General features: G+C 39.8%; 1 protein-coding gene across 1 annotated transcript in view; it reads left to right on the top strand.

Annotated features, from left to right (window-relative positions):
* Pip4p2 (phosphatidylinositol-4,5-bisphosphate 4-phosphatase 2) overlaps positions 1 to 20,352 on the top strand; it is a 61,890-nt gene that overhangs the window by 33,858 nt on the left and 7,680 nt on the right. The window contains exons 3-5 of the mRNA XM_006983275.4: positions 1,333 to 1,439; positions 2,435 to 2,558; positions 14,330 to 14,382. Of these exons, the coding sequence (XP_006983337.1) occupies positions 1,333 to 1,439; positions 2,435 to 2,558; positions 14,330 to 14,382 (284 nt within the window). The remainder of the gene's footprint in view (positions 1 to 1,332; positions 1,440 to 2,434; positions 2,559 to 14,329; positions 14,383 to 20,352) is intronic.

Below are 20,352 nucleotides of genomic sequence, written 5' to 3'. Positions count from 1 at the left end.
TCTCTCTCTGTGTTTCTCTGTCTTTTCTGTCTCTCTGTTTCTCTGTCTCTGTCTCTCTCCATCTCTCTGTCTCTCCTCATCTCTCTGTCTCTGTCTCTCTGTCTCTCTCTGTCTCTGTCTCTGTCTCTGTCTCTGTCTCTCTCTCACACACACACACACACACACACACACACACACACACACACACACACACACACACACACGGTCCCCTGGAAGAGTAGCTAGCTAGTGCTTCTAAGCACTGAGCGTCTCCCCGGCCCCTGTTCTATAATCTTATGACCTACTCCATGTTTCCCAAACTGTCTCATTAGTGTCTTTAGGAAAGAAAAACTTCTGCTTCAGAAGTAAAACCAGAATCACATGTAGCATATGGTTGTCATATTGCTTTAACATTCTTTTATCTGTGATTTGCTCTCTTTTGTCTTTCTATTTATTGCTTTTATTTTTGGATCAGTTTAGGCAAGATATTTTGTAGACTGTCTCCCAGTTCGAGCTGTCTCCTGTTTCCCATGCTTGGCTTCAGGTCATGTGTTTTGGAAGGAATATCACAGAAGAGGTCTATTCTTTTCAGCATGACCATTCAGTTTAGCAAGCCTAAGTTCTAATATGGCAAAGAATGTTTTCTTCTATGCTATTTATTCTCACTTTTAATTTACTGTAAATTAAAAAATATATATACTAGTATTTGGAACAATTGCAATTTGTTGTTGTTTTTTTGAGACAGGATTTTTCTGTGTAGTTTTGGTGCCTGTCCTGGATCTCATTCTGTAGAGCAGGATGACCTCTAACTGACAGAGATTTGCCTGGCTCTGCCTCCTGAGTGCTGGGATTAAAGGCATGTGCCACTGCCGCCCAGCTGTAATTAATTACAAATTTTTAAGTTAGATGTGCTATTATAATTAATCACTTGTATTGAGTAGTTGAAGAAAAGGTCAAATGAGCCCATTTTTCTCTAATGTTGCTTTTTGTTGAGCGTGGGCCAGGTACGATAGTCCTGTGTATGTTTCTACCTAAGTGGCCGGGTATGTGACCTTCATTTGTGAACTTTAAGGAGAAAACAACCAGCATGCAAGATAACTGTTCTTACCCTATGTAAAGGCCAGCTCTAACTCACTTTGAAATGGGTTCTTTACAATCAAATCCTCAGTCCCTGAATTTCTGAGTGCTTGCCAGCATTTGAACCATGTGCTGTGAGCTCTTTGTTAGACTGTACCTTGGTAGTACTGTGGGGCCTTCCATGGTCAAGTCATTGTTTCCTCCTTAGACACAAATGATTTGTGACAATTTGTATTTTGGTTGATTTCCTGTGTTTGCATTTTCTCCATTATCTAGCCAATCAAAACCCCCCCAACAGGGAAGAAATATGTTAGATGCCCTTGTAATTGTCTCCTCATATGTAAGGACACATCTCGGCGAATAGGATGTCCGAGACCCAACTGGTAAGAGATAAAGATTCCTTCATTCATTCGTTTGTTCATTGAACAAGTGTTTGCTAAGGCTCATTATGTGCGAGGCTTTGTCCTCAGTCACTACAGAGCATAGATTTTTCTTGTTAAAGAGATTGTAGACCTAGAACTTGGCAGTCAGAAGTATTTGTAGATTTGTAGGATATAATGTTTTTAAATGGACAATGGATAGTCTCTTTTTCATATGTGGGTATTTAATGAACTATAATAAATCGGTGGCTCACTTAAGTTACTTAAAAATAACTACTTAGCTTACCTTTGATATAATTAATTTTAACCCAGGAGACTTTTTTTTATTGTGCATCTCCTTGTATGCTACATGAGTATCTATATAATATGTATTAATGCCTGGGGTTGTTTCCTATACCAAATGCCATTATGCATGTGCTGACATGCAAGTATATAAACACCTTCACCATTTTCTTTTTCCTGCAACTTCTCTGGCCTTTTGACCATCAAATGCATCATCTGAAAGACTGGAGAGTAGAAAGGAAACATGGGCCCCACTTTACTTTCGTTACATCTCTGAGTGAATAATTATTAAGGACTACTAGGTTTTTCAGAGAAGTTTGGTTTTAGCTCAGTGCTGGGTCCTTTCATGACAGATGTATTTATTAATGTGGAAAATATTTTGTGCATTCAGTCTTCTTCCAAATTCAGGTCACCTGTGTAGATTAAGAAAAAAATGACCTTTCTGATTTGAAGTTATAATAATTTGGAAATAGCAGTTAAATTGTTCCCAAGGCCATTGATTAGAACTGATGACACAGTATGACTTATATTTGAAAAATGTTTACTTTTTGCTTTACTTTCGAGGGATTATTGATACCTGCTGTGATTTGGGACCCATGGTTTGCTACTTGATTCAGTTAACCTGCCTTACTGTCGTCTGTTTCTGGCCGTGTGTTCTGGGTTTGCCCTCAGTCTGCTTGTGGATTCATGGGTTTGTTTGCCTTTTCTTTCCACAGTCGGCGCATAATTAACCTTGGTCCTGTAATGCTCATTTCTGAAGAACAACCGGCCCAGCCTGCATTGCCAATCCAGCCAGAAGGCACAAGGGTGGTGTGTGGGCACTGCGGCAACACTTTCCTGGTAAGGAGCTGTGCCTCGGTCACTGGATCCTAACCTATAAATCTAGGCCGTGAGCTCGTAGATCTCAGGACTGTTTATAACGGTATGGTTCTATCCAAGTGTACATTGGTCAAAATGTTAAAATAGAGCCTGGTTTATGAAGATAAGGAGTCCAGCATATAGCAGGGATATGTAACATCCTTTGTACATTAGACAAAGATGCATCCGCTTTTAGCTCTATGGGGTATCTTGTGAGTAAATAAATCATAGCTCTCTTAGCTTACTTAGTGGCAAAGTACACATGTTCAACCTGGTTTATGGCTTCTAGATTCAAGAACCATTCTTATTATGATTTATGAAAAATTTTCTGACTTTAAAAATTATACTTGGTACCATGCAGTGATGGCACACGCATTTACTCCCAGCACTCAGGTGGCAGAGGCAGGCTGATTTCTGTGAGTTTGAGGCCAGCCTGGTTGGTATACAGAACAAGTTCCAGGACAGCCAGGGCTACACACAGAGAAACCTTGTCTTGAAAAACAAAACAAAACAACAAAACCAAAAATTATATTTGGAGTAAAGAAAATTAATTCTGATACTCAGGATTAGAGAAACCACTGAACAAAATCTAAACTAGAAGTATTTGATGTGAACAAATCTGTAGCTGTTTTCATACTTCTAATTTCACCTCACAGTTGATTTCTAAAGAATTATTTTCATCATGACTCACCCCATCTGAGAAGGTAAGAGGGGATTTCTATTGTTATTCAACACATAGGAGAAAAGAGAGTTTTAGGTCCTTAATACTAAATACTTTCTTGAGTCTTGGAAAGGAAACCCATGAATGCTGCCATGGAACGACTAAGCTTAAGACCTGTGATTGGCTCTTTTCCTTCTAAGTGTTTTTTGTATTAAAGCAGTTTGTGTGCATACATTCTAAATGTCAAATCAGGCTTGGGACCACCTCACCGCCCTGATAGTGTTCCTCAAATGCTTTCAGCTCTTCCAGCGACTTGACTAACAGTAGTTTTCTCTGTTCAAGCTGTTTCTTTTCCTGTTTCTTTCTGACTTGTCGAGTTTGGGTTTTAGTCACTACTTTGTAAGATGGAACTTGAACATTTACACTCACACCGCCTTCTTTGTATTCCCGCCCTCAATTCCTTTCCTTATTCGCAGTGGACTGACTGGGTTCCTTAAGGTTTGTGGACTTTACATGATTAGGGTAATTGTGTTCATGGCTGAGCCAGTGATGTGGTACATTTTCCTCACATGACTTTTAGCATTTTGTTTGTCTGTAATAGTTGGCCCTCTGCTTTGGTTTCTTTAGTTTTCTATGTCTACATTCCTTGTTCCTTACGTGGTGTCTTAGATCTATAAAATTGCTGTATCTAGTCAGATGTAGCTAAGATCTCCTGCTTTCTGCTCCGTAGCTATCATCTTGGGGCCTCCTCCACCACCATCCTGAAAGGTCTTTTTCAGTCTGCAGATTTGTCCCTCATGCTGACTTCGAGACTGTTGACTTTGCCCTGAGAAGAGACAGGAAGTAAAACTTATTTCTTGGGTGGTTTTTAATCTAATGTCAAATTTCCATAATGATTTCTTTAGATGTTGAATTTGAAATTTCTGTTGTTCTTTCAGAAAATTGCAGACTTTCCCATTGATAATGAGATTTTTACTGTTTTAATTCCAAGTTCTTCCTATTTGGCCTATTCTCTATTTCTCCTTCTTTTCTTTCATTTTCCTCATTGATTTGAAATTTCATGAGGCTGTGTCCAGGGGAGAGTATTTTATGGGCCTTTGGATTTATTTTAGATGATCTAATTTAAGTTTAAATACCCAAGAGGCCTTTCAAATTCTGTTTCCTTTTGACTGTAACCTCTTCCTCATTCAGAAAAGACTAATTATACTTTTTAGGAGGTGTTATTTTTCTCAATGCTTTTTCTCTGCTTCATCCTCATTTTTCTGTTTGTGTTTCTTTCCTAACAGAGATTTTACTCTAGTGTTTATTTAAGTTCCCCTATTGGACTCTACATGTAGATAGAGGAGGCCAAATGATTTCTTTTCCATTTTCTCTGAAAATTTGTCATTCATTAATACTTGTAAATCTGCTGAGGGGCCAGTTTCTCTGGGGAAAGAGAGTTAGATCTGGGATCTAGCATTCTAGGCACTGATAGAGCAAAAGTCTTACCTCCTGATCAGACGGTAGACTTTAATTCCTTTGTTTTTAGAATACTTCTGCTTTCATAGAGTCACAGGCTTGACTGTTCAATTTCTTTTCAAAATAAATCATTCATTTTTTGCATGTGTTGAGTGAAGAGTGCTTCTGGCTTTGTAGTATGGAGAGAGAGTTTACAAGGAATACTTGGGTATTTGGTTTTCAGCCTTGTGATATAACTGACAATGCAAAATCGTATGTATTTAGGAGGTACAAGTTATATTTATACACAAGTGTACATTAAAATCATCACAATCTAACTAGTGGACATTTAGATCACTTGGTATATTCCCTTATTAGTGTGAGTATCATAAAAACAGCAGTTCTACACTTAATATCTGCTTTCTTCATAAATTCAGGAAGATGAGACAGTACCTTCCTATCTACTGTAGTTCCACAATAGACAGCTCCTGATTCTTCTTCATCCTTCTGGAGCTACTGGAACAAAGCTTGTCTTCTATGCCTCCATAGGTTTCATTGTTTTCAGTTCTGTATACAGATATGGTCACACAGAGCTACTCTTTCTATGTCTGGTTTATTTTGTTTAGCATAATATCCTCCACATTGACCTACGTCGTCATAATGTGCCTTCCTTTTTAAGACTGAATTATTTCATTTCATGTGTGTACCACCATTTCTTGATCTGTCAGTGAATTTATGAGTTGCTTCTGCATTTTGGTTATGGTGACTAATGCTTCAGTGAGCACGGAAGTGTGATGCTCCTTGCTTTTATCACACCCTCTAACATCCAACTTAGAAAGTAGTTCAAGCTGGGTGGTGGTGGCGCACACCTTTAATCCCAGCACTCCGGAGGCAGAGCCAGGTGGATCTCTGAGTTCGAGGCCAGCCTGGTCTATAGTGCAAGATCTAGGACAGGCACCAAAACTACACAGAGAAACCCTGTCTCAAAAAAAACAAAAAACAAACAAACAAACAAAAAGAAAGTGGTTCAACTACCTGAATTGCTATAGGACTCCTATAGTTCAGTGGGAACCTGCCTGCTTTCCCTGGCATGTCTCTCTGCAGATAGTTAAATTGCAGCATCCTGTTCACCAAGTCACTTCCTAACCCTTTTCTATTGTACACAAATTGGAAACCATTTGCCTTCTGATTTTGTTGTTGTTATTGTTTTTCTTATAATATCTTAAATTTTTTTTAAAAAATTAATTTTATGTAACTTGGCGTGAGGCATCAGATCCCCTGGAATTGGAGTTATAGACAGTTGTGAGCTGCCGTGTGGGTGCTGGGAATTGAACCCAGGTCCTCAGGAAAAGCAGCCAGTGCTCTTAACTGCTGAGTCATCTCTCCAGCCCCATGGATCTTACATCTTTAAATTCACTTATTATCACTTTAGTCATGCTTGGAGAAGGAAATAGAAATTCATTCACTCATCTAATTGTGTGCATTTCATCGTAATGACTCCAAATTTTCCTGATCTAGGATGAAATATAAATCTCCTTACATTATACTTTATTGATAAGAACAGTGCCTATATAAATTATGGAATATACTTGGGATAAACCACAGCTTTCTGTTTACAGTCACTTCATATTGACTTAGTACAGATTAGTGTACTTTTCAGATGTCAGCAGACATAAAGTAAATTGATTTGGCTAAAAACATATTTAACACATTTGTTGCTCTTTGTCTCACATGAAGAAACTGTCTTTTGAATGTAAAAATATTTTTTTTTAAGATTTATTTATTTATTATGAATACAGTGTTCTGTCTGCATGTATCTCTGCAGGCCGGAAGAGGGCAACAGATTTCATACGAATGGTTGTGAGCCACCATGTGGTTGCTGAGAATTGAACTCAAGACCTCTGGAAGAGCAAGCAGTGCTCCTAACCACTGAACCTCTCTCCAGCCCCTGTAATAAGCATTTAAAACTCTTCAGAACAGACTTCTTTCCAATTTACTGAGGAATCTCCTTCTAGGATGACCTTGCATTCTTTAAGTTTTATATTCCTAATCTTTCCATGGCTTATCTTTGTAGTTACCCTACAAAAGAGCTAATGTGATTTATTATAAAATACTGAGAGTGTGTGTACCAGGTGCTGGGCAAATCCCAAGGAAATCATGGCAAACAGGAAGCCATCTCTGTTTTCATAGAGTTTTCTAATCTAGTAGGAAGGGAAAAGCATTTAAGAATCACGTGAAAAGATGGGCATGGTAGTGCACGCCTTTAATCCTAGCACTTGGAGGCAGAGGCAGGTGGATCTCTGTGAGTTTGAGGATAGCTTGGTCTACAAAGTTAGTTCCAGGGCTGTTACACAGAGAAACCTTGTCTGGAAACAAACAAACAACAACAACAACAGCAAAGAATCATGTGGAATGTATTTGGAATAGAGCATGGGAATACATTGTTTTAGTGCGGAGATGCTAAAAAGGCATGGCAGTATCCAGGAGTAATGGAAAACTATACAAGTGCCTTCTGCAAGGCTGACAAGATGGCTGAGCAGGTAGAGGCACTTGCTGCCAAGACTGATAACCCTAGTTCAATCCTAGGAAGCCACATGGTAGAAGGAAAGAACTGATTCCCACAAGTTGTCTTCTGACCTCTACAATGTGAGTGCATACAAATAAATCACACACACGGAGGCTTATTCTTAATTATAAATGTCCGGCCTTTTCTTGTGGTTTTTTTTTTTTTTTTTTTTTTTTTTTCTCTGAGACAGTTTTTCTCTGTGTAGTTTTGATACCTGTCCTGTATTTCACTCTATAGACCAGGCTGGCCTTGAACTCACAGAGATCCGCCTGGCTCTGCCTCCTGAGAGCTGGGATTAAAGGCGTGTGCCACCGCCGCCGCCTGGCCTCTTGGCTTGTTTCTTGCCAGCTTTTCTTAACTTTAAATTATCCCATCTACCTTTTTCCACTGGGCTTTCCCCATTGTCTTACTTCTGTAAATCTTACTCTGTGGCTTGCTGTGTAGCTGGGTGGCTGGCCCCTGGAGTCTTCCTCTTTCTCTGGCTACTTTTTTTTTTCTCCCAGAGTTCTCCTACTATATAGTCCCTTTGCCTGCCAGCCCTGCCTATCCTTTCTCCTGCCTCGCTATTGGCTGCTGAGCTTTTTATTAGACCATCAGGTATTTTAGACTGGAAAAGTAACACAGCTTCACAGAGTTAAACAAATACAACATAAACAAAAGAACACACCTTAAAATAATATTCCCCAGCGTGCCCACACACACACACACACACACACACACACACACACACACACACACACACACATGCTAAATAAAAAAAGTAAAATACTAATAAAAAAAGAATTGCTTTGCACTTTAGATATATGGATTATATGCATAGAGTGGACTGCACAGGGCTAAACAGATGTTCAGCTTTTATTCAGAAAAGTGATGATGATGATGGTTAGAAAAAGTATTAGGAATTTGAGAGAGAGAAAATTAATGATAGTCTTAATAGTGTGGGAAAGAGTGGGGAAAAGTTCAAGAAAAATATTATACAGACACATTGATACATTTAAATTTAAATTGCAGTGTAATATGTTAGACATTGTGTAGCTAGAGTTTTCCTGCCTTGCCCACAGTCAGGACAAATCTTTGTCACCCACCAGTCCCACAGCCACTCAGACCCAACCAAGTAAACACAGAGACTTACATTGCTTACAAACTGTATGGCTGTGGCAGGCTTCTTGCTAACTGTTCTTATATCTTAAATTAATCCATTTCTATAAATCTATACCTTACCACGTGGCTCGTGGCTTACCGGCATCTTCACATGCTGCTTGTCCTGGCGGCGGCTGGCAGTGACTCCTTCCGCCTTCCTGTTCTTTATTTTCTTCTCTCTGTTAGTCCCGCCTATACTTCCTGCCTAGCCACTGGCCAATCAGTGTTTTATTTATTGACCAATCAGAGCAATACATTTGCCATACAGAACATCTCACAGCAATATCGTTATGGCATTTTCCAACCAAGTGTGTTTCTGTGGTTCTTCTTGTCATCTCCCCTACCTCCCTGTTACCCCGCCCCTATCAGTAACTTCCCTCTCCCAGTTCTTTGTCCTTTTCCTTTTTTATGTCCTCTGTTTAGTACCAGGGGGATCATCTGACAGTGAATTCTAGAGAAATGATCCAAATTGAGAATTTAAATAGATATGTAGGAGGGAGAATTTTTATAATCTTAAAATATAATTTATTTATTTAGATATTTTGCTATCTGAAACCACAGACTCACATCTACAGACAAATCTTCTACTTAATATATAGGCCAGGCAACTGAGTCAGATGATCAAATTAGCATATTTTCCACAATAACAATAAGTGAAAACTTGAATTCTTTATCTAGAAGAGATGTTCAGTTTAAAATACAGAATGTAAAGATGATTTCAAAATTTCTAGGAAGTTATTTTTGGTAATAAGAGAGAACATTGCTGGTATTTAAAGGATGGGAGCTGAGTTTGACAGTTTCAGGTTAATGAGAGAAGCTGGATGGGATTGGGAGCACAGTTCAGCTCGCTAAGGGTTCTGAAGTAGAGGGGGCTTGCCTGAAAGTTAGGAGCCCTGAGTTCCATCCCCAGCCCACCTGGGGTGGAGAGTAAAGATTGCTCAGTGTTCACAAGTGAGCCCTGGCTGCCAAGCTCTTCTTCCTGCTTGTGGCCTCATCATTATTGTGCTGGACATGAATGATCTTGACTCTTTTCTACTAGTTCTTTGTCCTGAGTGGAGTAAACCAAGAGAAGAAAAATGCATCAGAAAAGAATGTGAAAAAGTATGCAGATACTTAATCCTGCAGAGATGAAAAGCTAGGCTGAACTGTAGTTGAGTTTTCTAGAGACAAAAAAAGAAAAAAAAAACCATAATGTCTTAGAAGATACTTAAGACATTTTAAACAAAAAGATAACAACAATGAAAAAAAATGTCTGTCTCTGGACTCCTGAGACCAGAGAGGATATTACTTTTGTGGATTCAAGATCACTATGATGACCTTGTTCAATAGGTTCCTTCTGTTTTTCGTGTCATCTTCTAATAGGTTATAATTTCTAAGTTAAGTTGGTTAGGAATTTACTATTTGACACTGTTTCAAGACCTACCTGGACTCATTGAGCAGTTTAGAAGTATGAGAGTTGTGTTTGCAAAGTATATTTAATGCCATATTTATTTAATGGGGTCATTAGTTATTATTCTATAAATACTTTCATAAATATTGGGAAGGGATAGGCTAAAAAAATTGGGCAGAAGTTTTTGTAAGTGTATTCTTTAGTACTTTCTGTGTGTGTCACTGTTGACATCTGAAAGGGAGTTTTTATGTTGCGTGTCCAAATATTCTTTGTCATCCAGACTGTTTTGAGAGAATCCTGTGGTCAGATAACAGCAATTATTTTGAGGGGCATGTGGAGAAAACAATTTCCTAGGAGAATAAAGTGATATGCAGGCTTAAACCAGTCCACCAGGAATATAAAGACCTTTCTTAATGTGCAGTAGAGGTCAACACTGCGTCCATATTGGAGACAGCTACGCACTTGCTGATAAAAGGCATATTTATCCTATTGAGGCTAGTGTTCTCTGACAAAACTGCCCAACTCACCCCATGTGCTGAGTCACAGACAGTGGTGCAGACCCCAGCCCACCCCATGTGCTGAGTCACAGACAGTGGTGCAGACCCCAGCTCACCCCATGTGCTGAGTCACAGACAGTGGTGCAGACCCCAGCTCACCCCATGTGCTGAGTCACAGACAGTGGTGCAGACCCCAGCTCACCCCATGTGCTGAGTCACAGACAGTGATTCAAACTTTTCTCTGAAGTGGGCCAAGCTGGCACATTCTGACATTGTCAGATTTTTACTTGAATACAGAGTTAGTGCCATAGTTGAGGGCAATGATAGTTTCAGTGCAAGCATATTTCCAGGTGTTTCTCATTGTCTATTATATCCATTAAAAATATTCCAGTGAGGTAATAGTAAGTGACTGATTTTATGCAAGAAAGCCTTATTTACGAGCTTTCTTATTTGAAAAATGTATCATGAGGCCACTGAGTTTATCTGTCCAGTAGAATGGGTTAAAAACAAATGCAATGTTGGAAGGTGTCTAAAAATGATTAAGTTTTAGAGAAGTCACTTTTAGTTTTTTGACAGAAGTGAGATTTTTTTTTTAATGAGGACCTTGTTATTTAACTAGATTTGCCGTGAAAAGGCACTAACCTTTATTCACCACTTTCCTTGCTGTTGTATAATCAGCATAGGAGCTGAAGGGCCGGCCTCCCTGCCGGATTCCCCACGTGACTCATGGGGAAAATGCTATTAAATGGACTCCCCTGTGCGTCACAAAGAGAATGAATAAGCGTCCCTTTATAGGGAATTTTTCTGTGCTGTTACTATCTTAGGGTACAGTCAGGCCAGAGACAGAAGCAAGGGCGGGGGTCAGTCTAAGGGTCTCTCAGAATTAACCTGAAAAGCACCAAGCCCACGGATACCATCCCAAAGGCAGTTACATCCAAGGAGGCCAGGCCAGGAACTGGCTAGGCTGAGAGCTTTTCTCAAGTGTCTAAGTTTGAGAGCAAGGGCTGCTAAGAGTCCTTTCTCTTTTCTGCATGTCTCCCTTAGCTTCTAGATCATGGACAGAGGGTTCCTGCTTGGGAGTAGACTCAGCTCCTCTAGAATTTCATGATTCCCTAAGCTTCCATCAGGCCGGGAGTGGAATATCTTTCTCTCTGTGTGTGCCTGGGCCTGCAGGATGTCAGAAAGAGATGGAGCTCCCTTGACCAGTTCTCTTGCCAGACTGTGAACCTCTTCCACCAAATTGATGAAGATCTCAAGAGTCTCATGAAAACAGCACTTGGGAACCCTCACAGAGTTGTGTAATTGATGTTGTAGGGGTACAATCACAGCCAGACCTATATTCCTGTGTGGTTTTCTCCTGACAAATTGATCGCATCAAACTTGGAGTCAAAGTCTACCACATGACCTTTCCCATCCACCATTGGCAATGCTGAGACTTGGCACCATGCGAAGACACTCAGAGCCATGCAGATGAGGGTGATAGTAAGGGCTGTAGCCATATGGGTATAGGTACCAGTCTGTAGCTTTTCTAAAGATGTAGTCAGGAATTCTGGCATGAGACCTCAGTGATAGGGAATTTGAGTAAGGGGATGTATGAAGCATTGCTTGGTACTGGTCCAGTTACTGTACATCTTGTTTTAATTAATGAAGAGATAGCATCAAACAAGCTGGGATGAGGAGAGATGCAGACAAGTGGCGTAGCGGAGCCCTGGAGGTATGCTAGCCTTCTGGTTTCTGTGCTGTGCTTTCCAAGCTCATGGATGTGTTCCCAGGACAGCTCAGCTGTAGCAATGCAGCATCTGTAAGAAACCATGGTGGTCGGCAGGCACTCCAGGCTTCTTCCCATCTCACCACAAACAGCACACATACCACTAGTCATCGGGAAAGATGCTCTCCTCTGCACCCAGGAGCATGGCAGAATCAGGGCAGAGCAGGGCTGAGCATTCGTGCAGGGAGGTAGTCATGCTATTCTTTGGATTCTGGAGTCTCCTGCAGGTGTCATGCCCAAGGTAGGAAACTACCTGAGGTGACCAAGATGCCAGAAAGTAAGTTTGTTCATTTTGTTTGTTTATTCGTTTGTTTGTTTGTTTGTTTGTTTCTATCAGGACTTCAAAGTTTAGCCATTTTAAGAGTACAGGCATAGCATTTTAGATAAGGAGACTGTAGAAAGTCAAGTTCTTTGCAAAAAAAAATTCATCCATTTAAATACATTGAGAGAAAATCAAGCCCAGCTTTAAAATCTTTTCTTTTGTGAATTTGAGAAACTGCACTGGAGACAGCAGCACCACTGTTTCTGTCAGGGTGCCAAGCTCATAGTTTATCTCCTTCACAATCAAGTCTCAGATGTTAGTTATGAATGAATTCGCCAAGATTAAACTGTGCTCAAATGCGCACTATAAGACAATCATGTTGAGACGAGCAATCCTCTTTGGCTAGTCACCTAAAAAATTCGAATTCTGCAATGTGTCAACCTTAAGTCTTAGGTTTGGAGTTACCCTTGACTTAAGGGTTTTTTTAAATTCCCTCCTCAGGCTGTTTTCTGGTTTTAACTATAAAAATCATTCATGAAAAACTGTTTATAGATAACATCTGAAATGATATTACAAGTCCAACACCTCATCTGTTGATAATACAAAAGAACACTTTATTTTGTGTTCTGTTCTGGCATCTGTGTAGATCTCTGTTTGGCACATTAACTCCAGAATCTTTTGCAGATAAGAGTAACTGAAATAAACTAATGTGTTACAAAGTGTAAGTAGTCAGAGGAAGTTTGGTTGCTGCTTGAAAATGGTGTGAGTTTGGTTGACATTCTCCGATGTTGAAAATAACATCTCTGAAAAAACTGAGTATTCACATAGTTTCATTCCTAGTTTATTTCCCTTGGGACTGTGTGCCCTACTGCGATGGAAAGAGCATGTGAAGGTTTTGTTAAGGTTAGTGGGGTTTCATGAAGTTTGAATTAAAATGAAGCACAGGAAATCCACACCCTTTGCTCATTTTTTTAATCTGGGAATGAAAGAAAAATGTAAAAGAAAAACCCGTAAGATATTTTCTTAAAATTATCTTTTGTTATTTGGAAAACATTAGAATATACATAAGTTATTGAAAACTCACAACAATTAGAAGTTGGACACCTAGAATCCCAAGCAAAAATTAATTCTTATATAGGAGACTAGTTTTGAGACAAATTAATGACATATTTATATCCCTGTAAAACCATGAAAGAAATAGACTATTATCTTACTTAGAGCAAGATGGATAATTAGATTGTTGGGGTGTCATAGAGAGCCCTGGACCCCACGCTTGTTCAACATCAACAGAAATTCAGAGCAACAGCCACACCACCCTAGAAAGCCCTTTGAAAATACTTTCATGAAATAAAGATTTTAGCTTAAATTTATAGGAACTTTCTTTGAAAAACTTTGCCCTAAGGTCTCTAAGCTATTTTGAGAATACGAACAATAGTTTTATGAGAACGGTTACACATTCTATTACATTTACTGGTAGATAGAGAAGAAAATTGTACCATTGGATTAATGTGGTTTTGTTGCATTTTACGAACAAGAGGGAGCAAGATATTTTCCTGGTTGCAGTTCTGTTAGAATTTCATTTGGTTAGTTTATTGTGTGTGCTGTGGCTTCTCACACAAGTAAAACAGAAAGCTGAAAGAAGTTATAAATCAAAATATTCAAGCATTTACAGGTTGGTCCTCAGGGCTTAAAGGAAAATAAAGTTTGAAGGTACATGATCTACCTCATAAACAACTGAGAAGCGCAGAGGAAAGAGGTGACATGAAGAACTGCATTCTCTTTTCCTTGCCAGGCAAGTCTAGATGGCGTCAGAGCCCTGAGAGAGGCGTGGGAACCGGTTCAGACTGGGATCCCAAAATGTGTTTTCAGGGGATGAGAGAACTGTGGAGGTGAAAAACTATGGAGCCAGGAGAAGGCAATTGATGGCTGCTGTCATGATCCCTGGTGACATTTAGACTAAAATAAACATTTTCTCAGATTGGCTGGTTTTCAGTTGTTTTTCTTTTCAAATCCCTCTCTATTTATTTTACAGTGGATGGAACTGAGGTTCAACACTCTGGCAAAATGCCCACACTGCAAAAAAATGTAAGTTCTCTGCTGCTGGAAATACCATTGAGAAGTGCTTGAGCTCAATCTACAGGGTTTGGGATTCTTACTTAAGTAGATTTGATCTTTAAGTCGTGCTATGAAGTGAGTGAATGCTTAATATATTATCATTTTCAAGACAAAGACAAGGCGTCTTTAGGCTATTATAGTCCATTTTGAAATTAAAATAATTGGGCTTGATTATTCTTTAAAGGGAAATCCATTTCTAAGAGAGCAAAACTAATAAATTGTTAGTTACCTGAAGAGTTTTCCTATGTTATAAAGGTTATAATCTCTCGCGACTAATCTACAGTTTGTAAGAAATATTGTAATCAAGGAGAAAACCTATATTGTTGTGAGTCTGTAATTAGTTAGAAAATGGTTAGTTTTCTGCTCCCTTCCTAATGAGATTATTACTATGGCAAAGTTTATGTAACTGTCTGTTTTAACTATGAAGTCTATTTATCTATGTTTCTAACTGGTTTGCTTAGGGAAAAGAACAAAAAGCAATATGACCATGGGAAACCACAAAGATATTTTGATTGAAAATATTTTATGGCTTAAGTGTTGGGGATTCTGAGGACCAAGATTCCGACTGAATCACAGGAGTCAGTCATTACTACGGATGATGATTAACTCTAGCTGAAGAATATTAAGCACACTCAGCGAAGGGAAAAGACAATGGGGAACAAACCTTGGAGATGTCAAGCGGCAGCTTCAAAGAGGCCATTCCAAATGGAATCTTCTGTGAACGATTGGTACTACTTCAGCAATGTGTGCCCACCAAGGGTGTTCACTCGAGACTTGGTGCCCTGGGGAACATTGGCACCTATTGCCAAGCACATACCCACATTCCAAATGCCCAACAGGAAAGTTCATATTTGGTATAACCCATATCACTCACAGAGAGAATGTATACCCTATAAGCCACTCTTACTACTTATGGAATGCTGGGAACTTTTTAAAAACCTAAGCGCCCAGAGAGCAGCTAAGGACCAACCTTATAAGAAGGGTTTTTTAAATGATAGTAGTCTTAGGCTTGATATGTTAACCTTTCCACACATTAATTTTGATAATGAAAATTTAAATAAAAATGATTATCCCCTTACATGTGTGAATTATAATGTAAGCAAAGTCAATTAAACTGGAATATTTTGACAATTCAATTTTTAAAACAGAAAATATGGATTAATACTTTATATGACCTTTACTATGACCTAATTAACTTCATCTATTTTGACAGTAGAAGAATCCCAAGGATGGTTTCTCAGAGAAAATAATTAAAAAGTGTCTGAAAAATTGAGAATACATAATAAAATGTCTCCGTTCATCACTGCTAAATGATTTCAATTAAATATATTCCTAGGATAATTTTCTTTATCATTCATTTTTAAATTTAAAAGAAGAGATTTTTTTTTGTAAAATAAATCACCTACATTTTTAGGTTTATTGAATCTAGTGGAAATCCATTCATGGATAAGAAAAGTAGACAACCCCAAATACATACACAGAAAAAAAGTCATGTTGGGGAGACAACTCCTAATATGTGAATACAAATGCTACCCAAAATATGTGAATATGTATGCTATCAATACGTGTTTATTCATATATCACAAAATGCACAAAATTAAGTGGTAACTGTTTTTACCAAGGACATTAAGGAGTATTAAAAAGATCACAAAAAACAAGAAGCAAAGGATCGGATGCTCTAAGCACGGTGACAGCAGCCTTCCAAGCCCTGCACACATTGTCCAGAACTTCCGCAGGAATGCAGGGATGGTTGGCCTAGTTTTCCAAGTTAGAAACTGCTGGGAGAGGGCAAGGGTTGTGCTTAAGGAACTTGGTGCTTTAACTACTTCAGAACAAGGGCACTTTTTTTTGCTGATAAGAATGTTAAATTTCTGATCAGAAGGTGTATTGATATAGAGAAGAATTTGTATTAATAACTTAGGGAGCAGTGTGCATAGAAATTCATGTGGATTAAACCAGCTTAAACATCATTCTCAGAAGATGGTGTGTAGAATTGGAGTCATATGCTAACCATGGGAAAATTTGGGGCATTTGTTACTTCTGAGTGGTAAGTGGGCAGATACTGCCATGACATGAGTACCCATAGCTGGTTTCTAGATTTCTTTCTTTTTTTCTTTTTTTGGCTTTTGTATGTGATTAAGCTTTATTAGAAACTTGGAGGGTCACATGGGAGCATCCATCCGACTATTATTGCCACTCTTCCAGAATCTTAGTTCCACTTTGACCCATGGTGCACTCATGACAGACTCATTCCTGTGCAGGTAGTGGTGGCCTCAGTAAGTTCTGTGAGATTGTGATTGTATTGCCTGTGTCACACCCAGAATGCAACATATCACAGGCCTTCTCCATCTGTTCTGGCTCTTACATTCTTGCCTCACTTTCTTCCAAGACATTCCCTGAGGCGCAGGGGCTGATATAAGGTCCTGTTTAGGGCTGAGCATTCAAGTATAACTTATTCTCAGAATCCTGAGGATCTGTGAGTCTCTACATTCACCAAATCACACAGACAGTCTTAGTTGAACTCTGTTGCCTTTACATGTTGCTCCCTGGACAGCAAGCTGGTGTCTCCTGGTTTCTAGATTTCTTTTGGCATGTTTTCTTTATAGCGGCATGATGGGTCTACTAGAATAGGATGCTGAGACAGCATTTTATTTCTTTAAATATAACTGTCCTAGAATTCCTTTTTATTTATAGGGTTTTAAAGTCATTACTCCAAAATGAGTATGCCAAGTGTTGATCTCACAAACCCTTGGGGATGGCTTTTCCCACAGCTCCATAGGCAAAGAAATGTATTCTCCTATCCCATTTCCTTGTTCATGCAGAAGTGTAGGCTATTGCAGCTGAAAATGTGTTTTCCTTCCATTGTGGCTGGTGACTGCCATCTGGATATTCAGTTCTAGCATTCGGAAGTAGAATTTGGGCTATAGTCCCCCACTGAAATGCTATAACGATCTACAACTAACAGAGACATGGTCTCATTAAGTATCAATTCTACGCCCCCAGGAACTCCTTTGTGAATGCCTTTCTGCTGTTTTCAGTTATGATGGACTCTTCCTCTTGGATGCTGTCTTTAGATTTTCTAAGTCAGACCCTTTACTTCAGTAAGCACTCTGGTGTTACTGGGAGCTTGAAGTAAAAGACCAAAGTCTTACAGTGATGCACATTAGTTTGGTAGGCAAAAGGTGGGGAAGGGGCAGAACAGGAAAGCACAGTAAACCGTTTAAGTGCTGTCTTGGCAATGTTTGTCCTGCTTGGAAGATTGGAGGGAAAGCGATCATGAGAGGTGGCCTTCAGGAGAGGGTGAAGTGTGATCCAAGTTGCATAGACAAGGGGGGGATTGTAAAGAAGTCAGCATGGTCCACTGCAGAAGCAGTCACTTGGTGAAAGGAAGGGAGGACTCAGGGTGCAGCCATGCTGTTAAGGACGCAGCAGAGAGGACTGAGCATGGGTGGAGGCAGGCTGGGGCCAACGAGGACCTTATTTCCTAGATGCTCTGGAGACTCTAAGGAGGAACTCGGGATCTAGTAGACATGCAGCTGGCAGGAGATAATAGGCTCCTTTTTTATCACAGTGATCTAAAGAGACTCAGGTTTGCTAGAGTCCCTGAGTCCATCCCCTATGCAAACGACGTTTTGGGTCAACATGGCGGTGACATTCCCCTTCTTTCGCCACGATAACTGAAAGCTGAAAATTTTGGTGTTGGTTAGCCTTTTTCTAATGTACAGCTTTACCCTTCCTCTAAAGCTTTGCTTTTTATTCTCTGTTGAGCGTCCTTCCTTAATTTCTACCACATTGTCCGAAAACACTTACGTTCAGATCTTCTTTCTTGCTCCCCTTACACCCTTCAGTTCAGCCTCCTCGCTCTCCCCGGCTCCTCCGCTGATGGGCTGTTTTCCCGTCTCTGAGATGACTGGAGCTGACTGTGAAAACTTTGGCTTTAAGCCCTGTCTATGAGCCTGTCTTTGTCTACGGCCACTCTCCCTCTCTTGATGGAGGGTGGGGGGCTCTTCCGCGCAGGCTTCACCTCATTCCCTGGACCGGGGGTGGGGGGGCGGGAGCCACCACTCGCGGTTACTCTCCAGAGAGCCACTGAGGAGAGTCACATCTAGTTCCCAGTTCCAGCCACTCAGCCCTTACCTACCTGTGTCCTCAGAGCAAGTTTGACCTTTCTGGTTTAATATTTGTTCTGCTCTTGGTTATCAGAAACTGCTTTCTTCTGAGTTTTTCCACTCATGAGGACACTCCTTTGTTATTAATTTTCTCGGTCTCCTTTCCTTTTGTAACTTGTTACGTATTGGTGCTCTCCAAAGCAAAAATTTCAGTGTATTTTATGTGAGTTTTTATGTGTTGCGCTGTCATCTGGATGTCATCGGATCAGTTCAGATTTCTCTCACAAACTTCAAATGTAGCTAGATAATCTCCATTCATAATCTCATCTACAATTACTTCATTCTAGTATCCAGCTGACGTCACAAACACTGTAACAATTTCCCGAGCCCACTCTGCACACCAATATTCCTTATAGAGGATGGATATATCAGTGAATCTTACTCCATCTCTCTAGCGGACCCAGAATTCTGATTGTCTTTTCTTTAGTCTCCATATATGGATGCTGATATCATATCCGTTATGTCTCTTGCCACTTTACTTTTCCCTCCATGGTCTTACCATTTCAGCTTTGCTTCACTCACTCGGCACCCTGGGTTAGTGCTCTGGCAGTGGCCTTCTGATGAACCCTTTAGCTCCAGCCTTCAAATTTTCAAACGGCTTCCTAGAAAAAGCGTGCCCATATCCACATATGGTTTTAAAGTCTGGCTTCAGATCTTCCAGTAGTTCCCATGGCATGCAAATGTGTGAGTTACAAGCTGTATAACTCAAGAAGATGCCATGTCCCTTCTTATCTTAATCCTGTTCATGTTTTCTTAATTTTGTCTTCCTAGTTTCTCTCTCTCTCTCTCTCTCTCTCTCTCTCTCTCTCTCTCTCTCTCTCTCTCTCTCTCTCTCTCTCAGAATGCTTTGTAGGAAGCTTTATACAGTCCCTAGATTTAAGTCTCTACCTACCTTCTAGAGCTTTCTTTGTTTTTCTCTGTACCTACAAACAACCCCTATGTGCTAACCTCAGCAAACTCCTTTACTTCTGTAAACATCCTCTTCAATTCCTCGATTCTTTCCTTTTTCTCTTGTGTGGGAGCCATGAGCTGGCAGCCGTGAGATGGCCTGGCTGCTTTACTTCCTCTCTCCTGCCTGCCTCAGAGATACCCATTAAACCCCACAAACTAGCTGAAATCTCCTTTGCTTCTCTTATTGACTTGTACAAACTTCCTGTCGGAGAATGGCTAGAGCATTGTTTTTTCTCTCATTCTTGTTTTTGGTTTGTTTGTTTGTTTTTTCTGGCTCTCACTCTGTAGACCAGATTGGCCTCGAACTCAAAGAGATTCGTCTATCTCTGCCTCCTGAGTGCTGGGATTAAAGGCATGCATCACCACAGCCCGGCTTTTCTCTCATTCTTGAACCATACTATTATAAACTAAAATGGCCCATCCTTCTATCTATTCACATCTTGCCCTGCCTTCAAACCTCTGTATTGGTTCATTTTGTATTCCAATAATGAAATATTATTGATTTCAGCATTATAAAAACGAATAAGGTTTATTTTAGCTCATATGATCAAGGGTTAAGAGCCAATATGTGGTGGTGGCCTTGTTGCTGGCAGAATTTTGGGATGGTACAGAGTTTCACAGGACTAGTGACTGGGAATGTACACATGTACTTCTTTCTCTGGTATTTCTGACTATTCTTTAAGAACAAAACAAGCATAAAATTCATTCATGGGGCATTATATCTAATGGTGACTATATCACCATAGGCAAAGAAATGTAATCTAATCCTAATTACCTTTCTAAAGCCACACATCTCTACACTCTCCCAATTAAATTTTCA

This window comes from Peromyscus maniculatus, chromosome 2, assembly GCF_049852395.1.
Source record: "Peromyscus maniculatus bairdii isolate BWxNUB_F1_BW_parent chromosome 2, HU_Pman_BW_mat_3.1, whole genome shotgun sequence".
Classification (NCBI taxonomy): Eukaryota; Metazoa; Chordata; class Mammalia; order Rodentia; family Cricetidae; genus Peromyscus; species Peromyscus maniculatus.
The sequence above is the reverse complement of the archived record's forward strand: the minus strand, read 5'-3'. Positions and strand labels throughout refer to the sequence as shown.